This window comes from Myodes glareolus, chromosome 5, assembly GCF_982192425.1.
Source record: "Myodes glareolus chromosome 5, mMyoGla1.1, whole genome shotgun sequence".
NCBI lineage: Eukaryota > Metazoa > Chordata > Mammalia > Rodentia > Cricetidae > Myodes > Myodes glareolus.
Window position 1 is genome coordinate 61,148,200 of NC_142030.1, and position 19,267 is coordinate 61,167,466.

Below are 19,267 nucleotides of genomic sequence, written 5' to 3' on the forward strand. Positions count from 1 at the left end.
TTATTACAGCGGGTGCTTTATACCGTTAAGTCTAACCTACTGTATTCCTCCATCAATTAAGAACACATCTTCCTGCATGTGAGCAAGTCTAGAGCAGCCTGTGAGAAGTTTCCCTCTCAGGTGAGCAAAATCCGCAGTCTGCTGCACCAGACCACAAAGCATTCCACGATGAAGGTCAGCACAGGGCTGCCACCCAATTGCACAGTGCAGGGACCATGTCCTTGCCCCCCTCCACGACCCAACTCTACCCCACTCCCGCCACAAGGGGGCGAAGAACACAAAGCTCGAAAGCAGCACTGGTTCTCAACCTGTGGGTCACATCCCCCACAGGGGTCACATATCAGATCTCCTGCATATCAGACATGTACATTATGTTTCATAAACAGTAACGAAATTACAGTTATGAAGGATCAATGGAATAATTTTATGGTTGGGGGTCAGCACAGCATGAGGAGCTGTATTAAAGGGTCACAGCGTTAAAAAGGTTGAGAACCACTGCTCAAAAGGCTTTCAAGAATTTGTTCAAGGACCACATATCGGGGTAGAGAAGCTAAGAAATGCAATCTTTATCCCAAGCAGCCATCTATTGAGAAAGAGGGTGTGTTAAGAATACTTTTTAACTGTGCTAAGAATATTTTCTAACAGAGCCTCTCCACCGGGGCAAAGAATTCCAACCAGACCAGATTAAGCCAAATTAAATGCCCGAGTTTAACAGATGGCAGATCCGAGTGGCCAGGAGCATGGCAGGGGAAAGATACAGGGAGTGCACAAGCAAACCCAAAACCACTTGTTCCTTGTTCAGGTGTGACCCTAAACACCCTGTGGGAGGGGTCAGTGCTTAGCAGGCTGGGAGTTGGAGTTCAAGCACTTGGCAAGCTGGGAGTTGGAGTCCGGACCAACATTCCATACTCTTTGGATATAGGGGTGTGACAAGGAGCTGAGGTGATATTTATGACCAACATTTTAGACTCTCTTTGGATAAATGGGTGTTGGCTCAAGTCTGGCTACTTCCTACAGGCATGGAGTGACATGGGAGAGGGGAGAGCTGAGAGTTAGTGGGTTCTTGCTCAGCGAGAGGAGTGGCTGGAGTGGCATCCAGTTTGCAGTCATCCTGGAGTCCTTAGGCAGCTGCTATTTGAGGGAGAAAAAAATATTGTTACTGTTCCTATGCTTTAACTGCAAAAAAGAATGGAACAGGGAAGTGCCCTAGTTGAACAGGTTAGGCTTGGGTGTATCAGATACAACCAGATTTTAGTAGGTAGGTATCCTTCATCTAGGAGAATTGGTACCAACAGTGAAGTCCCAGGAGATGGTGCAGGTGCTTGGCGTTATCTGGAGAGCACTTTGTGAGTTGGTCTTGGCCCAGGCAGCAGAGTGACCTGTAAAATATGCTTGAAACTGGCCGAGGTTAGCAAAAGGCTCTGGAGACTTAGTATTTTTTTTTGTGTTTTTGTTGTTGTTGTTGTTGTTTGTTTTGTTTTGTTTTTACCAGACCTGAATTTGATAGAGCAGTAGAACTTTTCCAGGAACCTGTAATAGAACTGGAAGAGATTTACATCGTAGCAAAGGGCTATTGCTTTAGGTTAAAAGGTATGAACATTTTAGAATACAATTAAAGTAAATTAGGAACTCTGAATCTCTAAGGACACACCTGAAACCTTTTAATCCTGGACTATGAAACCTGTTAAAGAACAGTACCTTAAGTTGTCAAATGCCCTTAGATCTGGGAAGGATAAATGAGCAAAAATGAGACAGCTTTTTAGCTATGCAGACAATCCCAAATCCTCTCCTTGTCTTCGGAGAACACCAGTCTTAGAAGTAGTGCTTGCGGTTGGCTGTTGAGTACCAGAGGCCCAGACATTTTTCCTGTGTGGGGAAGATTTAGTCTAACTGGCTTGGCAGGATGAGCAGATCGATTCCTGGGTGAAGCATCCAGAAAGCAGGAGAGGTAAAAGGCTGCCTTTTGTTGCTGTGTGGATTATGCCAAACCCAAAGGCAAGGCATAGAGGCAGAAGGTCTTCTGTCTTCTTGGAGGAGCTGAAGGATGCTGTGGAACCTGCATGTCTGTGTTAGAAGCTCTTGTTAAAATGTCGTGCCCTCAGATCTGTAAAGGCACTTGAGAACCAGGTGTAATGGATTATTAAAAATGCTGCAGGATCATGCCGGGTGGTGGTGGTGCACACCTTTAATCCCAGCACTTGGAAGGCAGAGGCAGGCAGATCTCTGTGAGTTTGAGGCCAGCCTGGTCTACAAGAGCTAGTTCCAGGATAGGCTGCAAAGCTACCAAGAAACCCTGCCTCGGGGAAAAAAAAATGCTGCAGGTCCCCAGGCGGTGGTAGTGGGCCATGTGGCAGCAGGCAGCAGGCCCTGAGAGCAGTCAGTTCCAGGCAGGGACAGCTGCAGGTCCCCAAGCAGTGGCTGGTCCAGGATAGGGAGAGACAGAGACATGAACAGGCATGCCATGCAGAGTGAGGTTGGATATTTATTTAGTGGTTATAGAAGGGAAGGGAGAAAGGGATAAGAGGAGAGAGAGGAGAGAGAGAGAGAAAGAGAGAGAGAGAGAGAGAGAGAGAGAGAGAAGTATGGCTTGTCTCTTAAAGAGACAGGACAGACCAGTTCACCATGTACCATTACCTGTTATTTTAAACTAGGCATATAAGCTAAATTTAGATGTGTATTTTATCCAATTAGTTACAGTTACCAATGCTAGTAGAAGGGCACATGTGGTTGCCCTTACCAAAGATGGCAGACTAACACATGTGGTAACTCTTACTAAAGATGGTGGTGAGGTTAAAATGGTGGCGACCCACGTTTTGTATTTTCCCAGAGCTGACAGACACATAAAGCACTTTTGAAAACCTGTGTCAGCTGATCAACTTATAGTTAGGCCTGCTGGGGAAGCACAACAGACAGCTAGAGGGGTGGGGTACATAGAAACCTGTGTAAAATTCCTGGTGCGGTTAGACCTCCACTGTCCTCCGCCAATGGAAAGGGTTTAGATCCCTGAATCCAAACCGGATGAAAGCCAGCCTCGCCTCTGGGCACAGTGTCAGAGTCCTGCTGTCTACAGAGGGGACAAGAGTAGGCTTCTAGAAACCACGGGCTTTTGGAGCATTGTTAATTTAGGTTAGATAGCCCCGGTTTAAAAGAACTTTTTGTAAGAGGCCACTTAAAGGCATTTGATTAATCGACTTGGAATTGTAAGGACCCACTGGAAGCTCATGCCTGTGTGACTGAAGCCTGTTGCCATGTGTCCACCGAACGAGAACCCTTGAGTCACAAACAGGAGTGCATGAGAAGTGGGTGAGGGACATCTCCCAACATGCAAGTCCCATCTCAGTGACAGGCTTGGCTTTCCACGTGGCTGAGACTTCAATGAAGGCCGAAAAAGCAAGCGAAGGGATCACTGCAGGGTACCCTACCGGCATAGAGCAAAAGAAGGGAAAGTCACCAAGTCCAAAGCTGATCTAGTCTGGTTGAGGGCCTGGGTGGGAAGGGCGTTTTCCAGCACAGCCCTGGGCCCTGAGCCCGCAGGAAAAACGGACCCTTTCAGTGGGAAACCTCCAACTGTTAAGAATATTTTCTAACAGGGCCTCTCCGCTGGTGCAAAGAATTCAATCAGCCCAGATTAAGCCAAATTAAATGTCCGAGTTTAATAGACTGCAGATCCAGGTGGCCAGGAGCCTGGCAGGGAAAAGACAGAGGGGGTGCACACGCAAACCCAAAATCACCAGTTCCTTGTTCAGGTGTGACTCTAAATAACCTGTGGGAGGGGTCAGCGCTTGGCAGGCTTGGAGTTGGAGTCTGGACCAACAGGGTGATTTTATTATTTAATAAGTTGCCTCAATTATAGAAAATAAAGTCTATAAAAACGTCCATGCATGCACTGTCAGCCAGGAGGAAATGCTTAGATTACATAGAAGGAATTGCAGATCTGTGGTTCTCCTTAAGACTGAGAACAGCTTGCAAGTGCCACTCAAATGGAAGGCGCCCCTCTCACATTCTCTTCTTCCCTTTCCTGCCCAACTCCCATTAGAAGGCAGAGGGATGAGCTCACCTCTCCCCTGCCGTGTGCTGCCTCTGTTGCCCTAGTGTGAGTCACTGTGGGAAACCAGGGAGTTTAAATTGTTAACTGTAGTTCTGTTCCTCAATGTGACTTCACTTCAGTCCATTAAAGTAGCATATCCCAGCAATGTCACCGTCATCTCTGGGAGGAGGCTTTTCACTTGAAGAGGAAAAGGACAGTGAGAAACAAAAGTCAGGGCTGTTGGTGATCAGATTCTGAAACATTGCCCGTATATAACAATCGTCAAAATGAAGACGTGGTTTATGGTGAAATTATGTTAAAAAAAATAATTGAAACAATGCAGGAGAAAGCACCAAGAGTCTAAATCAGTGTTAATTCTCTCCCTTAGCTCATCCTACTCATGTTAAAAATAGCACACTGAATGACTGAATGAATGGTTGAAGAAATGAATGAATGTCAGTTACAGTTTTCAGACAGGCCGTGTAAGGATATGCTGAAAACATCACATCTCAATTCTCCCTGTCTACAGAGTTGCCAAGTCATTTGACTCATTACCACCTGGGGGCAACTGTTGAAACTCCAGACGTCACTTGTGGGAGAAATTCCTGCAGACTCAATGCTTGGAATTGTCACCCCTTGTCCTGACAGAGTCATGACTACGGCGTGTTTCTTGAGTTTTATGAGTTTATTTCATTATTTTTATGTTACAGTCTGGTTCCAACCACTACACAGATATGGCACAGAGAGTGTGAAGCCGTCTCCTGTGGGACTGGGCCTGGAAGGAAGCCACTTTTCAGTGTGTCATTAGTTTCACCATTAACATGATTTCCTTTTCTGTGTGTCTCCCCCCCCTCCACACACACCATCTAATAGCCTGTCCCAAGTTTTATCTTCAGCGACACCTAGTGGTTCCATGTTATATGAGAAATCTCTGGAAGATGATTTCTAAATTCTTCCAGTCTTTGTAATTAGAATGCAGCTAGTTCCCTGCTCCTCTCAAAAACTACAAAGGAGTTACCAGGCAACCCTGGGGGTGGAGGGGGGAGCGGAAAAGCTGTGAGCAGTTCCATTCAGCGGGCCAGAGCAGAAAAACACACACTATGGAGGTTTAAGAGGAAAATGCCAACAAAATTCACATTTTTCTCTTCTATTCTAATTTATGGTTATTTTTTATATATAAAAAAGCAGAATAAAACCCAGAATCTGACATTCCACATTGCACAACCATTTCAAAACCATCACAGAACAGACCCAACTGAGGTTCAGCAGTCATGTGTCTCATTCCTGTCTCTTGTTTTCTTTCCACTCATAGATCATAAAAATTTGGACGAAGTCAAAGGAATTCCCAGAGAACAGAGGGCTCCAGTCCAATATAACTTTCTTCTTAAATTTTATATAGTGAAAATAATATAGCAAACATTCATGTGTCAAAATTTTCTATACTAAAAGAATGAAAATATTATGGGCAAAAATTGATGCCCTTTCCCATTCTGGCCCCATTTAACATCAGCGGCATTGATTCTGTGTTTACTTCCCAGTTTGTTTTTCACAAAATAATTTATTCCATATTAAAAGTATTATCTTACATTCCTTATTTTTTTAAATGTTTTTTTAACTATTTTCCTTTTGGGTTGATAGCTATTTATACCTAGCTGTATGATTTGAGTACATTATTTTGCCTACTGAGTTCCACTGCAGAAAGAGATCAGTTTATCTCTCTTAGAACATTTTTCCAGCAATGTTTTCTAATCAAACACAATGTTATACCCACCTCCCAGTGGCTGGTTATGCTAGTACTGTCCTTGTTTGGAATTATGGCTCCCTGATTTATACATGCTCACTACAATGGTTGCAAGGATGCTCTGCACTTGCCCTGAGAGGTTACCTGATCCCTTCACACTTTGGTTCCCAGGTTTACAGAGTAAATATTTGCAGGGTGTATGCTGCTGTTCTCTGTTACTTTCTTTCTTTCCTTCTTTTTCATTTTTGATAGTGGTAGAGATATTGAGCAATCTTCAAGGTGTGTGTCCAAACCCCATGTTGATAAATAACAAGGAAGCTAGAGTCTTTGAAGGAGGAGTCTTGAAAGTCAAAGAGGATTGAGCAAGCTGGAGGTCATGGGGGTCCATAGTATGCACTCTCCCGACATGGGCTGGATGGGTAGATCTGAATCGTTTTAATAATGGAACAAACATGCAACATTTTCAGTCTTTTATAATGGAAACTTGTAACCATCCCATAAAGGTAGAAATAAAAAGCAAGAACAAGAAAGAAGCCCCAGAAAGGCAAGCAAAAAACAAGTTTACAATGTTATGGAAAGGGTAGAATTTTGAAGAGACTCTAGAAAATCCTGTTCCTTTATAAAAGCAATGAGATAAAAAACCAAATTATCAAAATCAAATTTTCCAGAATTCATGTAGTCATCAAGGGCTGAAATAATTTTTTTCTTCAGTTTAAATATCTCAAGAAAAACAATTGAAATTCAGTAAAAATATTGGTTCCGTGGTGACTTACTTAGCCTGTTGCCATCTTGCTATTTCTAGTCCTCAAAAGACTTAACAACAATCTCACAACCAAAGTAACTGTGAAAATAGCACCCTAGCCTGCCTAGGGGGAGGTGAAAAGGTTGGTATTGTCCCACCAGGTCTCCAGGAAGCCATTTGACTTTCTACCTCCTCTCTGAAGAAGCAGCATTCACACCATTTGTCTGTATATGCTGTGACTCAAGGCTCGTTTCCTGGACAGCGCTGTTCCCACCGCTTGTTAAAACAGGCCAGGAGAACTGATTGCCTCGGCAGCTGCCTTAAATAACAAGGCCAAGTGCATCAAGTGAGCAACCGACCAAACACAAAAGTCAGAGGATGAACTGTCCACAGAAAACTGTGAAACTGGTACACACCTGGGCATCCCAAGGTTATGTACAAGTTCAGGGCTCTATACATGCCAAAGACATACCCCAGAAACCCCAGGCTCTCACTGTGTTCTGAACTTGAGACTCTGCACTTATTAAGTAAAAGTCAAGGCAGAGGTATGCTGGGAATCTTATAGACGTTTGAACACCTCTCTCTCTCTCTCTCTCTCTCTCTCTCTCTCTCTCTCTCTCTCTCATTGTCTTGATGAAGGCTGGAAGGCTAATTATTTCAAATCCTTTTAGGAAGTCTATATAATATCAATAGAGGATTAAGTGAGCAAAGAAGTCAGAAGTCACATATGACAACTACGACAGACTCAATAGCATAATACAGTGAGAAAATCTGCTACATTAATAAAGTAAATGAAGATCCCACCTACAATAACAGCAAGAATAACAACAAACAGACACTGCCTTATAGTCTTTAAAACATCCAGGCTTCAGTGAAAATTTCTTGTGTTTCAGACGCAGGAAAAAGTCATTAATACACAGAGAAGAATAGACTTTGAACTATTTAAGCAAGTATGTGAATTGTATGCGTGTGTACATGTTTGTGTATGTGTGAAAGCCAAAGTCTTCCTGTATTGCTCTATACTTGAGTTTTTGACACCAGGTCACTCATTAAACCCAGAGCTCACTGACTCACAAGACTGGCTGCCAGCCGGCTCCAAGGATCTTACCATCTTTGCCTCTCCAGCTCTAACATAACAGGCGTGTGTCATCGTGCCCAGCTTTACATGTGGGTGCTGGAGATTCAAACTCCAGTCCCTATTCTTGCATGCTCTTAGTCCAGGACTTTCAATAAATCATTATAAATATAGCCAAAAAACTAAAATATATATAAAGGGCTGAAAGTACAAGAACAATGTTCAACAAAAAGTATGAAATAAACAAATGCTACTTGAGATCCTGTTTATGGTAAATCAAATAGGAACCATAAAAGAGAAAAGTCAGACAATGTAAATTAAAAGTGTACTGAGGTCCTCAATAGCATATTTGAGTGAGAGAAGGAAAAATCAGTAAACTTGATGATATGTCTATTGCTATCCATCCGAAAGAACAGAAATAGAGAAAAAAGAAGCATGCCAACTTATGCATAATACAAGACTCAGAGGGAGAAGAAAATGAAGGGTAGAAAAGAAATCTGTTAAGATAATAGCTCGATATTTCCCAAATCTAATGAAAACCATTAATTCTAAGAAGCTCAGCACACTTCAAAGAGAATCTCTGGTGAGTTCTAAAGCATCTCTGGAAGAAACAAGTAAAAGGCACTGTATTAGAACAGGACTTCATCAATCAAGGTAACATGATCCATTATCAGAAACCACAGGGGACCGAAGGCAATGGGAGGCCATTTTCAAAGCACTGAAAGAAAAAAAAAAGCACCCACCAGTATTTCTAAAAATAGCAAAACTGCTCCCTGAAACTGAAGGACTGAAGACATTGGGCAAAAGTTCTGTTTGCTTGTTTTAGTAGTAGAAGTTTCTATAAAAAAATAAATAAATATTATAATAGGTAAAAATGAAGGGATACTATTCAGTAACTCAGTAACACGACAAGCACTATATGATGCAAAGTCAACATTTGTGACAGTAAATGCAGTTATCAGGAGAGAAGGTAACGGCTGTCAGTGCAGGCCGGCAATCCCAGATACTCAGGATCTTAATTAAGATAGGAACATCACAAGTTCAAGGCCAGCCTGAGCAAGTTAATGAAGACTCTGTCCTCATATAGGTAGATATATAGGTAAGGAAATGATAGATAGGTAGATAGATAGATAGATAGATAGATAGATAGATAGATAGATAGATAGATAATAGATGGATGGATAGATAGATGATTGATAGATAGATAATGGATGGATAGATGGATGATAGATAGATAGATAGATAGATAGATAGATAGATAGATAGATAGATAGATAATAGATGGATGGATAGATAGATGATAGATAGATACATAGATAGATAGATAGATAGATAGATAGATAATGGATGGATAGATAGATGGATGATAGATAGATAGATAGATAGATAGATAGATAGATAGATAGATAGATAATGGATGGATAGATAGATGGATGATAGAGAGATAGATAGATAGATAGATGATAGATAGATAGATAGATAGATAGATAGATAGATAGATAGATAGATGATAGAAAATTTAACTTACCATGTTGAAGATAGAAAGAGGAGATGAGGCAAAATGACGGCCAAGGAAGACTCTCCAGTGAATATTTACATAGGATTTGAACACTGTTCATACCTAAAACTACATCCACAACCACAAAAACAACCAAGTAAGAGACTACAGTATCTGGCTTTAGCATATGACAATATGTGCATTAAAGATGACAGGAAAGAAAGAACTGCCCACACAACATTTCCCTCAATTCTGAGCAATATAAAATGGAGAAAGACATGGACAAAGGAACAAGATTGAAGAGTAGCCCTAGGAATCTAGTATGAAGTAAGCCAGAGTGAGACACCTAGCATGACACAGATCCTATAGCTCCTGCCCTGTGGCCTAATGGGGCAGGGGTTTGTATATATGTTAGCCTGGCACTCAAGGGTCTCTTTCCACCACCCATTCTGCAAGCTCATCTCATCTCATGGTACAGAGAAGATCCCAAACATGGAGCTGAGTATAATGAAGAAATGAACACAGAGTCCCATCAGAGTGAACCCCAACACCAGACAGAATCAAGTAGTCCTTGCCTCAGGACCAGAGTTCACAGTCATATTTTCTGAGCATGCCTACACCAACCACAGGCTGCGTCCCAGTGAGACATACTCATGGCAGCCTGTATTGTCAGCTGCTGTGTCGTGGGCCTGTGGTATAACCCCAGGAACTGTGTAGGTTCCACTCGCCATGAGGTACACATACAGGCCAACTTAGCATCAGCCTTGCTAACCAGAGAATTTTGAAATGAACACTGGCTTCCATAGCTCATTGTACATGAATTTCATAAATTTTTCTGTGGTCAATGGACCTACAATTGGGAATTCTAGACTGCAGGCTTTAATTTTGCCATAAACTGCTCTAGACTTATTTATATCCATTAGTCCTTCCAGCAATTGAGCAAGAAAATACAGTTTTCTAAAAAATCCTTGCCAATATTTAAAATGATTGTTACTTATTTTATTTCATTTTTACTTATTAACTGCAAAATAATAATTAATTGGTTTGTATTTTCACAAAATCAAATATGAGAAATGCTCATTCCATTTATTAATTAACCACTGGGTCATCTTTGTGAACCTTCTATCCAATCGACCCAACTTCTATTGAATCATATGAAGAATCCCTCTTTAGAAATCAGGAAGTACCCCCAAGTAGTGACCATGAGAATCAGGAACCCTGAGGCTATGTCAGCACATTCTGGCCAGGTGCCAGAACCATTCTAGAATGGAATCTTTGAAACATTGGTTGCCATGACAGGTGTCAACATTTCCCAGAAATCTTGCTGATAACTATTCAAAGTACTTTACCTTTGTGTAACGGGATTTCTCTTTACTGCTTTATGTCATCAGAAATTACAGAGAAATTGTAGACCAGTAAGTGGTTGTTTCATTATTTCTGTATGCAGTCAAAGGCGTGCTTTTCCTGTTTCTTCTTCTCTTAGCTTGTACTTATTGTTGTTGTTTTATTAAAAGAAAAAAAACTATGAATAAGTTAGGAAATTACCTCGCCAGAGACTCACGACAGAAGAGTCTCACAGTTTACAGCGTGGAAGCTGGGAACCCAGGAACTCAATGGCACAGAGTGATGTTTGAGATCCTGAGAGCCAGAGAACTGAGAACATTGCAGCCATATTCATTACAAATGTGAAATGCCTTTAAAAAGAGACAATGTAGGATACAAACAGAGATTCCATTAAAAAGGGAGTAACAAATGCCAATTAAATAACTGGGAAAATATTGTTAAAGAATAAGTAAGCAAGATCTTTACATTTAATGAATGGATTTTATCTCTGTAAAGTGAGCTTCAAAGTAGAGATTGAAGAATTTAGAGAACAAACATTGCAGCTTGGAGAAGTAGAGGAAAACTAGAATAAGAACTATGTTAGATACAGAACAGAGGAAACAGCCAGAGAGATACTAAACATGCAGGAAAGGCCGGGAAGAGCTAAAAGGACCTGAAGATTTGAACACACACACACACACACACACACCAGCAATACACAAGATACTTAACTAAAATCTGCCTTGAATGATTGATCACAAAGTTCACCATGCCTCTAGAAACCTTAAAACCATCAGTGGTGACCTATACGCTCTTAAAGTTCCATTCTAAAAGATAAATAATTCTTTGAAATCCAGTGCAAAGTTCTACACAGAAGGAAGGAAAAAGTGAGTCAACCTTTGTGTCTTCCCCAGCAGAGCCAGAGGACAGTGGAGCAACATCTAAGAAAACCTCATGAAACACAGTAGCCCAAGAGTGCCAGCAACAGTCAATGTCTTATTTAGTAAAGTTGAGCAAACAGTTCTGAACATGCGAAGACTGCAAGGGATGTAATTGCCAGGAGCTCTCCAATAAATGAGTAGAAAATGAATTTTGACCCAGCAAGAAACGACCAGAAAAAGCCTAGTTCTGTACGCAGGATTTACTCAAACACAGAGCTAAAGCATAGAAAAAGACAGTAATACCATAAGCAAACTGTGTGTAAATGTTACATAAATGACTTGCAAATAAAATAATAAAGTAGAAGATATGGAGAAAATCACATAGGTACAGGGATCGCTTCATGCTAACACTTAGAGATGATTATTAATCAAGTAATACAATACAAACAAAAAGGCATAGAGATTTTATTAAGTAACAGTCAAATAGTTTATGAGGAGTGAGAAAGAGGAGAAAATAGAAGTGAGAAAATTTTGTATTCGCTGCTACTTGTGAAGTAGCAAGTTCTGTCTGAAGTTTAAAAAAATAAAAAGTAAGTCAATCATTATTTCAAAAATATAGATCCTTCGTATTAAAAGAGCACATGAGTTGGCTTCTGTCTCTTCTCTGCCTGTCTGTTTCAGTGTCTGTCTGTCTCAATGTCTGTCTGTCTGTCTCTATCTGTCTGTCTGTCTGTCTGTCTCTCTCCCTCTCCCTCTCCCCTCCTCTCTCTCTCACACACACACACACTCACAATGTGAAAATGTAATAAAAGATTTAAAAGCAACAACAACAAAACTTAGCTTAAACTGTGGTGACATCCCACTGCATTAATAAATGGTTATGGATTGAATATCTATTAAGAGACATAAATCCGGTTAAATTGTAACTAAATCACAGCAATACAGTTTATAGTGGTAGCAGCTACAAATGGAATCTTTTAGACGGTTGAAAATAAAAAGAGGAGAAATTCCTACTGGAAACAGAATAGTAAGAAGAAGCAAGTGGACTTCGAGGTGGTGGATATGGATTTGTTGCTGCTGCTGCTGCTACTGTTTTACAAAGAATCACGCACTGAGAGAGCACAATTTATAATGGATACAGTCATGAAAAGCCTGTCTATGAGAGGAATTTAAAGACAAACCTCAGAGTTGTTGGATCCAGTATTCCTGCCTCATAAAATTAAAGATTAGAACTGAGTCTCTGAACATGCTAGCTTTTGTTTTCATTACGCATTAAGGCAAAGAGGTTTCAAAGCTATAATTAAGGGCAATAGTATGTTGTCTTTGAATTAAGCTAAAGAGAGAGTATCCAAGTGGGCCCAACTTTACCTCACAAGCCCTGTAATTCCTGCTCTAGTCTGTTGGAAACATGACAGTATGGGAGGCTCATGGCATGGTCTTTATGATGGGGAATGGGAGGTGGGTCCTAGGAGCTGAGCCACAGCCACCAGAGAACAAGGAACAGGCCTGATGAGCCCCAGAAGTGAGTTATACCAATAACCGAAGTGAGCTTGGAAGAGGATGCCCAGCCAGCTTGATGAGACAGCGGTCCTGGCTCACACCATTGCGTCTGGGAAAGAGGGCGCTGAGCAGAGGGCATGAAAAGGCTAGGCTTAGTTTTGGACCCAGAGAAGCTGAAGTGACTAAGGGTTGGTGTTCGTTAGGAAACTGAGTGTGCGGTGCTTACAGACCTAAGCTGGGAATTAATGTAAGCTTCACGTCTTATAACACTATAGTGTCAAATGGACAGAGTAATACCAAGTGAACAGAAAGGCCCAGCTTGTGTATTAATGCCCTGCCCTCTCTTGCAGCATTATTAGAAGACTCTAACTCACCTGGCAGCATGGTCCAAGAAACTTCAAATAAAAGTAAGGCTTTGGGGCCTGAACTACTGGGATAGAAGAACTATTGGGATGGAGGGTCTGAACTATTGGGATACTGGTGTGTGTGTGTGTCTCTGTGTGTGGTGTGAATGTGTATGTGTCTGTGTACGTGTGTTGTATGAATGTGTGTGTCTATATGTGTGTGTGGTATGTGTCTGTATATGTGTGTGTGTTTTCTATGTATGTCTCTGTGTTTGTGTGGTGTGTATGTATTTGTGGTATGTGTGTGGTGTGAATGTGTCTATCTCCGTGATGTGTATGTCTCTGTATGTGGGTGTATGGTATATTTTACACGTGTGTGTGTGTGTGGTACGTGTGTGTATGTGGTTGTGTGTATGTGTGTGGTATGTGTGTGTATGTGGTTGTGTGTGTGTGTGTAGTATGTGTGTGTATGTGGTTGTGTGTGTGTGTGGTATGTGTGTATGTGGTTGTGTGTGTGTGTGTGTGTGTGTGTGTGTGTGTGTAAGATACAGACAGGGAGATTCAGATATTGAACCCTACCCATGAACACAGGCAATCTGCTCTTATTGCCCAATAAGAAATTCATAGCACTTGCAGTTCACTATATGATGAATATTTAGTATAAATTCCTTAAGAAGAGAAGTAATACAAGTTTTCCCTGATCATCATATGCAAAAACTAGAAGTGGACAACATATATATATATATATACACACACAAACACACACACACACACACACACACACACACACATATATATATATATATATATAAATGTTCTGATATACTGGGTGATATCTACACAGAAAACTATTTTCTGTTCACAATTTTAAAAAATCAACTACATATCTATTGCATTTATAATAGTCAACAAGAGTAGGCTGAAGCATTATCAGGAAATGTTGCCACAATGAAAATTATTGTAAATGTTTTCTTTTTATAAAAATTAATGCTGAGATTAGAATCATAGTTTGGATCATAGGCTTTTGCACACCCTCTGTCTGAAATAAATGCCACTTAGTTATGACACATTGCTTTTCCATGTGACAATCTAGCATTTGCTAATTTCTGTTAAGTGTTGCTCTGGAATGTACCTAATGGGTTTGTCTGTGGGGTGTGTGTGTGTGTGTGTGTGTGTGTGTGCATCTGTATGTGTGGGGTCTTACCATTCAAGTCAACACAACTTCGGTTTTAGAGATAAGATCTACAGTGACCAGAGAATCGTTCCAATCCTAACACACCTTCTCCTCTGTCTGCCTAGTGACTCATCTCCAGACCCTGCAGTCCACTATGCAGTGGCGCCACGTGGTATGTGATATTCTAGGACATTCCTTAGTGCATCAGAAGTCTCCTCTTCAGGGAAAACTTGCACTCACTGTCTCTATTACAAATATGTTGAAATTAATACTTAGGTTGCATAGGTAGATGAAGACAGCTTGGTGGGGAACTATCGTTTATGTTATTCTCCGCTATAGCATTATGTTCTCAATCACTCTCCTGCACATTTGGAAATGACCTGCAGCACCAATTCTAAAGGGTCTAACCCAAACCTACTGATTCTCCACCCACCACCACAGCCTGATGGCTCTCCAAGTCTCTGCACTCGTTACTGTGGAAATCACCAAACTGCAGCCCCTCCCTCCCAGCTTCACTTCCCATGATGTTATCTGTCTGGTCAGGGTCATCCTGCTACGCATCTCTTTTTCTATTTATCTTCTGTGGTTTTTGTCCTAGGCCTTTGGATACTTTTCTTGTCCTTCACTACTAGAGGTCAGAGAATTAATTCTATATTCTTTGCTCTTTAAGTATGTAAAACACCCACTGTATTAATGAGTATTCATCCATCAGCCTTATTAAAAAAAAACATGGACTGAACTATTGAACCTTTAACAAACTCTATTACCATTTTAGTACTGATATTTAAGTCAAAACTAGTACAAGGAACACCACCACAATAAAATGTGTAATCTTTCAGGAATGGGCCAGTATAGTTATTAAAACTTTTATGCATAGTTTCATTATGATCCCAGGTATAAAAATATCACTGATAATTAAAATTAAAGGATTGGTGACAGTTGATGGATGAGTTTAATGTCGCTATGACATGAAATTATTCGCCAGCATTCCCAACTCAAAGGGTGAAAAAGGAAATTGTTGGTGTTTCATTCATCTACTCATCCATTCGTTTATTCAAAAGCAGCTTTAAAGTACCTGGAGCATGTCCAATATGATGCTGCAGCTTTGAGATGCAGCACAAAATGAAGTTCAGAGACTAGTTTTAAATTGCTCAGAGTCCAGCAGAGAAGTGATTTAAGTTATTGCTAAAAAATGTCAGTAACTTATAAAGAAGGTACAACAGGTTCAGTGAGACAGGTGCATGCTCGGAGGGCCCTTCCAATTTACCTGTGTTTAGAGAAAACTTAAATGGATGTTGTAGGATGGCAAATATCCAGTTGAAAGCGAAGTACATCCCAGGAAGAAGATGGGGCACAGACATACAAGAAAGCAAAGAACAGAACACGCCATGACCTTGCCCTAAGGGAAGGACTTCCTCATGAACAGGGATTTACTTGCTACTGCTCCTTACACCACTTACTGGAGCAGAAGTGAGGACCAATGGGAGGGAGATAAGATATTTTGTCATGAGTGAAAAAAGAAAGATGAAAGAAAGAAGCAGGCAAGGAAAGAATGGCGGGTAGGGGGAAGGAAGGAAAAATGTCCTCAATTTCAGAGGTACAGCCTCAGATTAGGAAGGAAGGGAGTGAGAGAGAGAAAGACAGACAGACAGAGAGATTGAGACAGAGAGAGAGCAACCTTCCCCATTCAAGCAACAACTTCGGCTAATACACAGGAGACACTTGTGGCATACTAGTTAGAATCCCTGAATGCTTAAAATGAGCAAACATTCACGCCTCCTAACAGCCCTCTAGGGGAAGTGCTGAATTATTCACACTTTGAAAAGAAGCAAAAATTGGCAGAAGGTTACTCTCCTGTGGTGACATAATTCTTAAGTGACAGAGCCAGTAAGAAAACTCTAAGTCTGGTGGTAGAGACAGTAGCCTAGTACCAAGGCTGTTGGCACTAAAAACAAAACATTCTGAAATCTCAGTTTCACTTCTTTGATTTTTTGGGAGGATGGTGTTTTCAGACCTCCTCCCTCATCACTTTGCAATGTGTTGATACCTTTACTCTTTTTTCTCTGGGTTGATTTGGTTAACTGGGGTCTATTTTTCCAGTTTGGAAGGGAATCATTGCATACTCCTCTTGACATCTCTTTAATTACCATGTTCAGTGGTCCTGTGGTTATATTAGATAGCTTTTCATGAAACGGCACTTGATCCTTGTTCTCCAGTGTGAGTTTAGGTGTTCCTCAGCAAGACTGAACTTCAGTCACCTAGCTAGTATTTCTATGGGTTGACCCTATACCAAATAGATTACACTCAGCTTTTCAGTGGTATATAGACACACACCTGGTAAAGAGCATCCCGTACAAAGATAGTCAGAAATGTTATAAAAACAGAACGACTGGCTGTAAAAAGCCGCCAACACTGTGGCTCAGTCACAGAACTTCTAGTTTTAATCCTATAAACTCTTACCATCTGATTTGCTTCCTTCATTCTCTGTAAAAGGGAGACCTGACCATGGTGTTGGGACTATCGCTGTTCTGTAATTCTTGATTCATTGGCTTTTGTTTTTTTCTGTGGGCCTTAGGAGTTTGAAGCGGAAATGCTAATGGATGCATACTCAGGCCTGTTAAGTGATCAATCCATTATCTTGGCCATGAACTCTAGGTATGTAAGCGATAATGATTCCTGATTTCACTAACTAAATACCTTGCTAGTGTTACAGATTTGAAACATAATAAATCCTTAATCATTCTCCACTTACCAGTTTCAGCAAGCATTGTTTACTGTTTAGGGTCTCTCTTAGAGTTTCTGGATTGCATTGAAAATCAGATACTGTTTGGTTGATGGTGGACAGGTTTCTTTTACAATCAACTTGAAGATGCACACAATACAAGAAATGTTGATATGTGTAAAACATAGTATCACTGGCTAGGAAAATGTGGTAATAATACTGTCTAATTATCTGAAGTACACTGTGGGATTTATGGATTTGGCTGGGCATGTAATCAATCTATAACTTTATTCTAGGTAACTAGATTCTGATTTCTAAATAACTGTATACCATATTTTCAAAAGGCATCATTTTTTATACTTAATGCACTATTGTTAAGAGAATATCAAAACCTACATGTCACATTAAGCCCAAAACTGTACATTTTATGCTAAGAAAACTCCAACTGAGTTAGGTCACGTTTGAAACCTCACTGACTCCATTCTATTCCTTTTTCTTGTCAGTTTCGTTGATCCGCTGCTGCAGTTTGAGTCACAGATGAGGATATTAGAGTTATCTTTCAGAAAGATATTTTCCTTGCCGGATCTTAGTACAGTGCAAGCAATGGGAAGGAACTCCGAGGACACGGAGGTCCTGGAGGTAGGCTCTTCCTTCCTTGTCTAATGATAAGGCCTTGTCACATATGACAGCAAGCTCCACGGCGCACACCTGTGGTTAGAATCTCCTGCCTGCGTTGTTGTTTGTCTTACTAACCCATATCCCTGACATCCTCACCACGATAAGGATTTAACAGATTGTGCAAGGTTTCTAGGAACAAAGGAGTGGAGATAGTTTGAGTTAATTGGTTTAGCAAGGCAAAGGAGCTTGTAGGAGAGTTCTGAAAGGCAGGATGGGGGCAGACACAGAAAAATGGAGATACAAAGAAGCCTAAGATCAAGATCAGCAACATTTGTGGTTTCTGTCTTGTCCACATTGCTACATGGTGCATGTTAGCCATAAGCTGGAGCTGCAACTGATAGAAGATGCTAATGAGAGATAGAAGATGCTAATGAGCGATAGAAGATGCTAGTGAGTCAGGTCTTAGCAGCAGAGCTGCCCCCTCCCCCTCTCCTTTCTCATCTATGTTTACAGAGGAAACTGGGGTGCTTAAATTGCAAAGCTATACAAATTTGGTAAAATATTGTTTAAGGTTGGCTGGCTAATTGCACATTTCTGTTCTGTATTTCAGAATTTATATGAAAATATTTTCAACATGTATGAAGATACTGTTATTATTTTAGTGTCTAAAGATTTCTACAAGATACAGATCTTAAAGGTAAAGCAAAGCAAATGGTTTTGTTACAATATAAACAGTCCAGCATGTTCTGTTTATTTCTAATTGGCCATATTCGTCTGTCCATCTAGTACTGGGAGGCTGGAATTTTTTTCTAGACTTTTGATGGTGTGAAATAACTCACAGAGTTACCCATTTCCTTTATTTGAGTTATTAAAAGATTAAATTTTAGGAAATGGTGTTACTGGCTACTGAGAAGTCATGTCTTCTGTGGAAGTATGTGGAGGTTGTTAGGATGGAAAAAGAACAGTGTTGGTATAAGCTTGAGTCTAAACAACAATGGCGACTCTGTGGGAAGACCTGTTTGTCTCCTGTCCCGTCACTGCTGGAGTTAAGTACTGTGTCATAGTTTGATTTCTGTAGCTGTGATTAAACACCTTGACAAATACAGCTTAAGAGAGAGGGGAGTGGGTTATTTGACTCACAACTGAAAACTATAATCCACAATTGCAGAGAAGTCACAATGGCAGGAATTCAGACAGCAAAGAGGAATGATACCCACTTGGTGCCTGCTTGCTAGGTTGCTTGTGCTCAGCTAACTTCCTTCATTTATATAGACCAGGACCACCCACCCAGGAAATAGTGCCACCACAGTGGGTTGGGTCTTCCACTCTCCTGGCTATGACCCAGGCAGGTCGAGGTGTGGCTCCATCCACATCTCTGGAAGGTATGAACCACAAATCTTAGCAGTGTCCTCATGGTGGTAGTTCTGCAGGCACACAGAACCCAAGATGTTGTCTCCAGAATATATAAATCAAGACACGGAATAGTTCTCAGGTCAGTTGCCATAGCTGGATCAGATACAATTTCAGTACTCTCTTAAAAGTGAAACACAAATACTATACTTTTAAAAGGGAAAATATGAGCTTAAGCAAAGAGGTGGCATAACATCATAGTCTTATACAAA

At 40.8% G+C, this 19,267-nt stretch overlaps 2 protein-coding genes across 6 annotated transcripts in view; one reads left to right on the plus strand and one right to left on the minus strand.

The window, feature by feature from the left end:
* Positions 1-19,267, minus strand: part of LOC125391771 (uncharacterized) — a 252,517-nt gene that overhangs the window by 204,780 nt on the left and 28,470 nt on the right. The window lies entirely within an intron of this gene.
* Positions 10,366-19,267, plus strand: part of Mroh9 (maestro heat like repeat family member 9) — a 67,610-nt gene continuing 58,708 nt past the window's right edge. For all 3 annotated transcript variants that reach the window (XR_015737895.1, XM_048421351.3, XM_048421352.3), the window contains exons 1-6: positions 10,366-10,498; positions 13,138-13,194; positions 14,431-14,477; positions 16,881-16,960; positions 17,531-17,666; positions 18,256-18,342. Coding sequence is in view for 2 of the 3 variants with exons in the window: in XM_048421351.3 (XP_048277308.1) it covers positions 13,170-13,194; positions 14,431-14,477; positions 16,881-16,960; positions 17,531-17,666; positions 18,256-18,342 (375 nt within the window). In the remaining variant the exon portion in view is untranslated. The remainder of the gene's footprint in view (positions 10,499-13,137; positions 13,195-14,430; positions 14,478-16,880; positions 16,961-17,530; positions 17,667-18,255; positions 18,343-19,267) is intronic.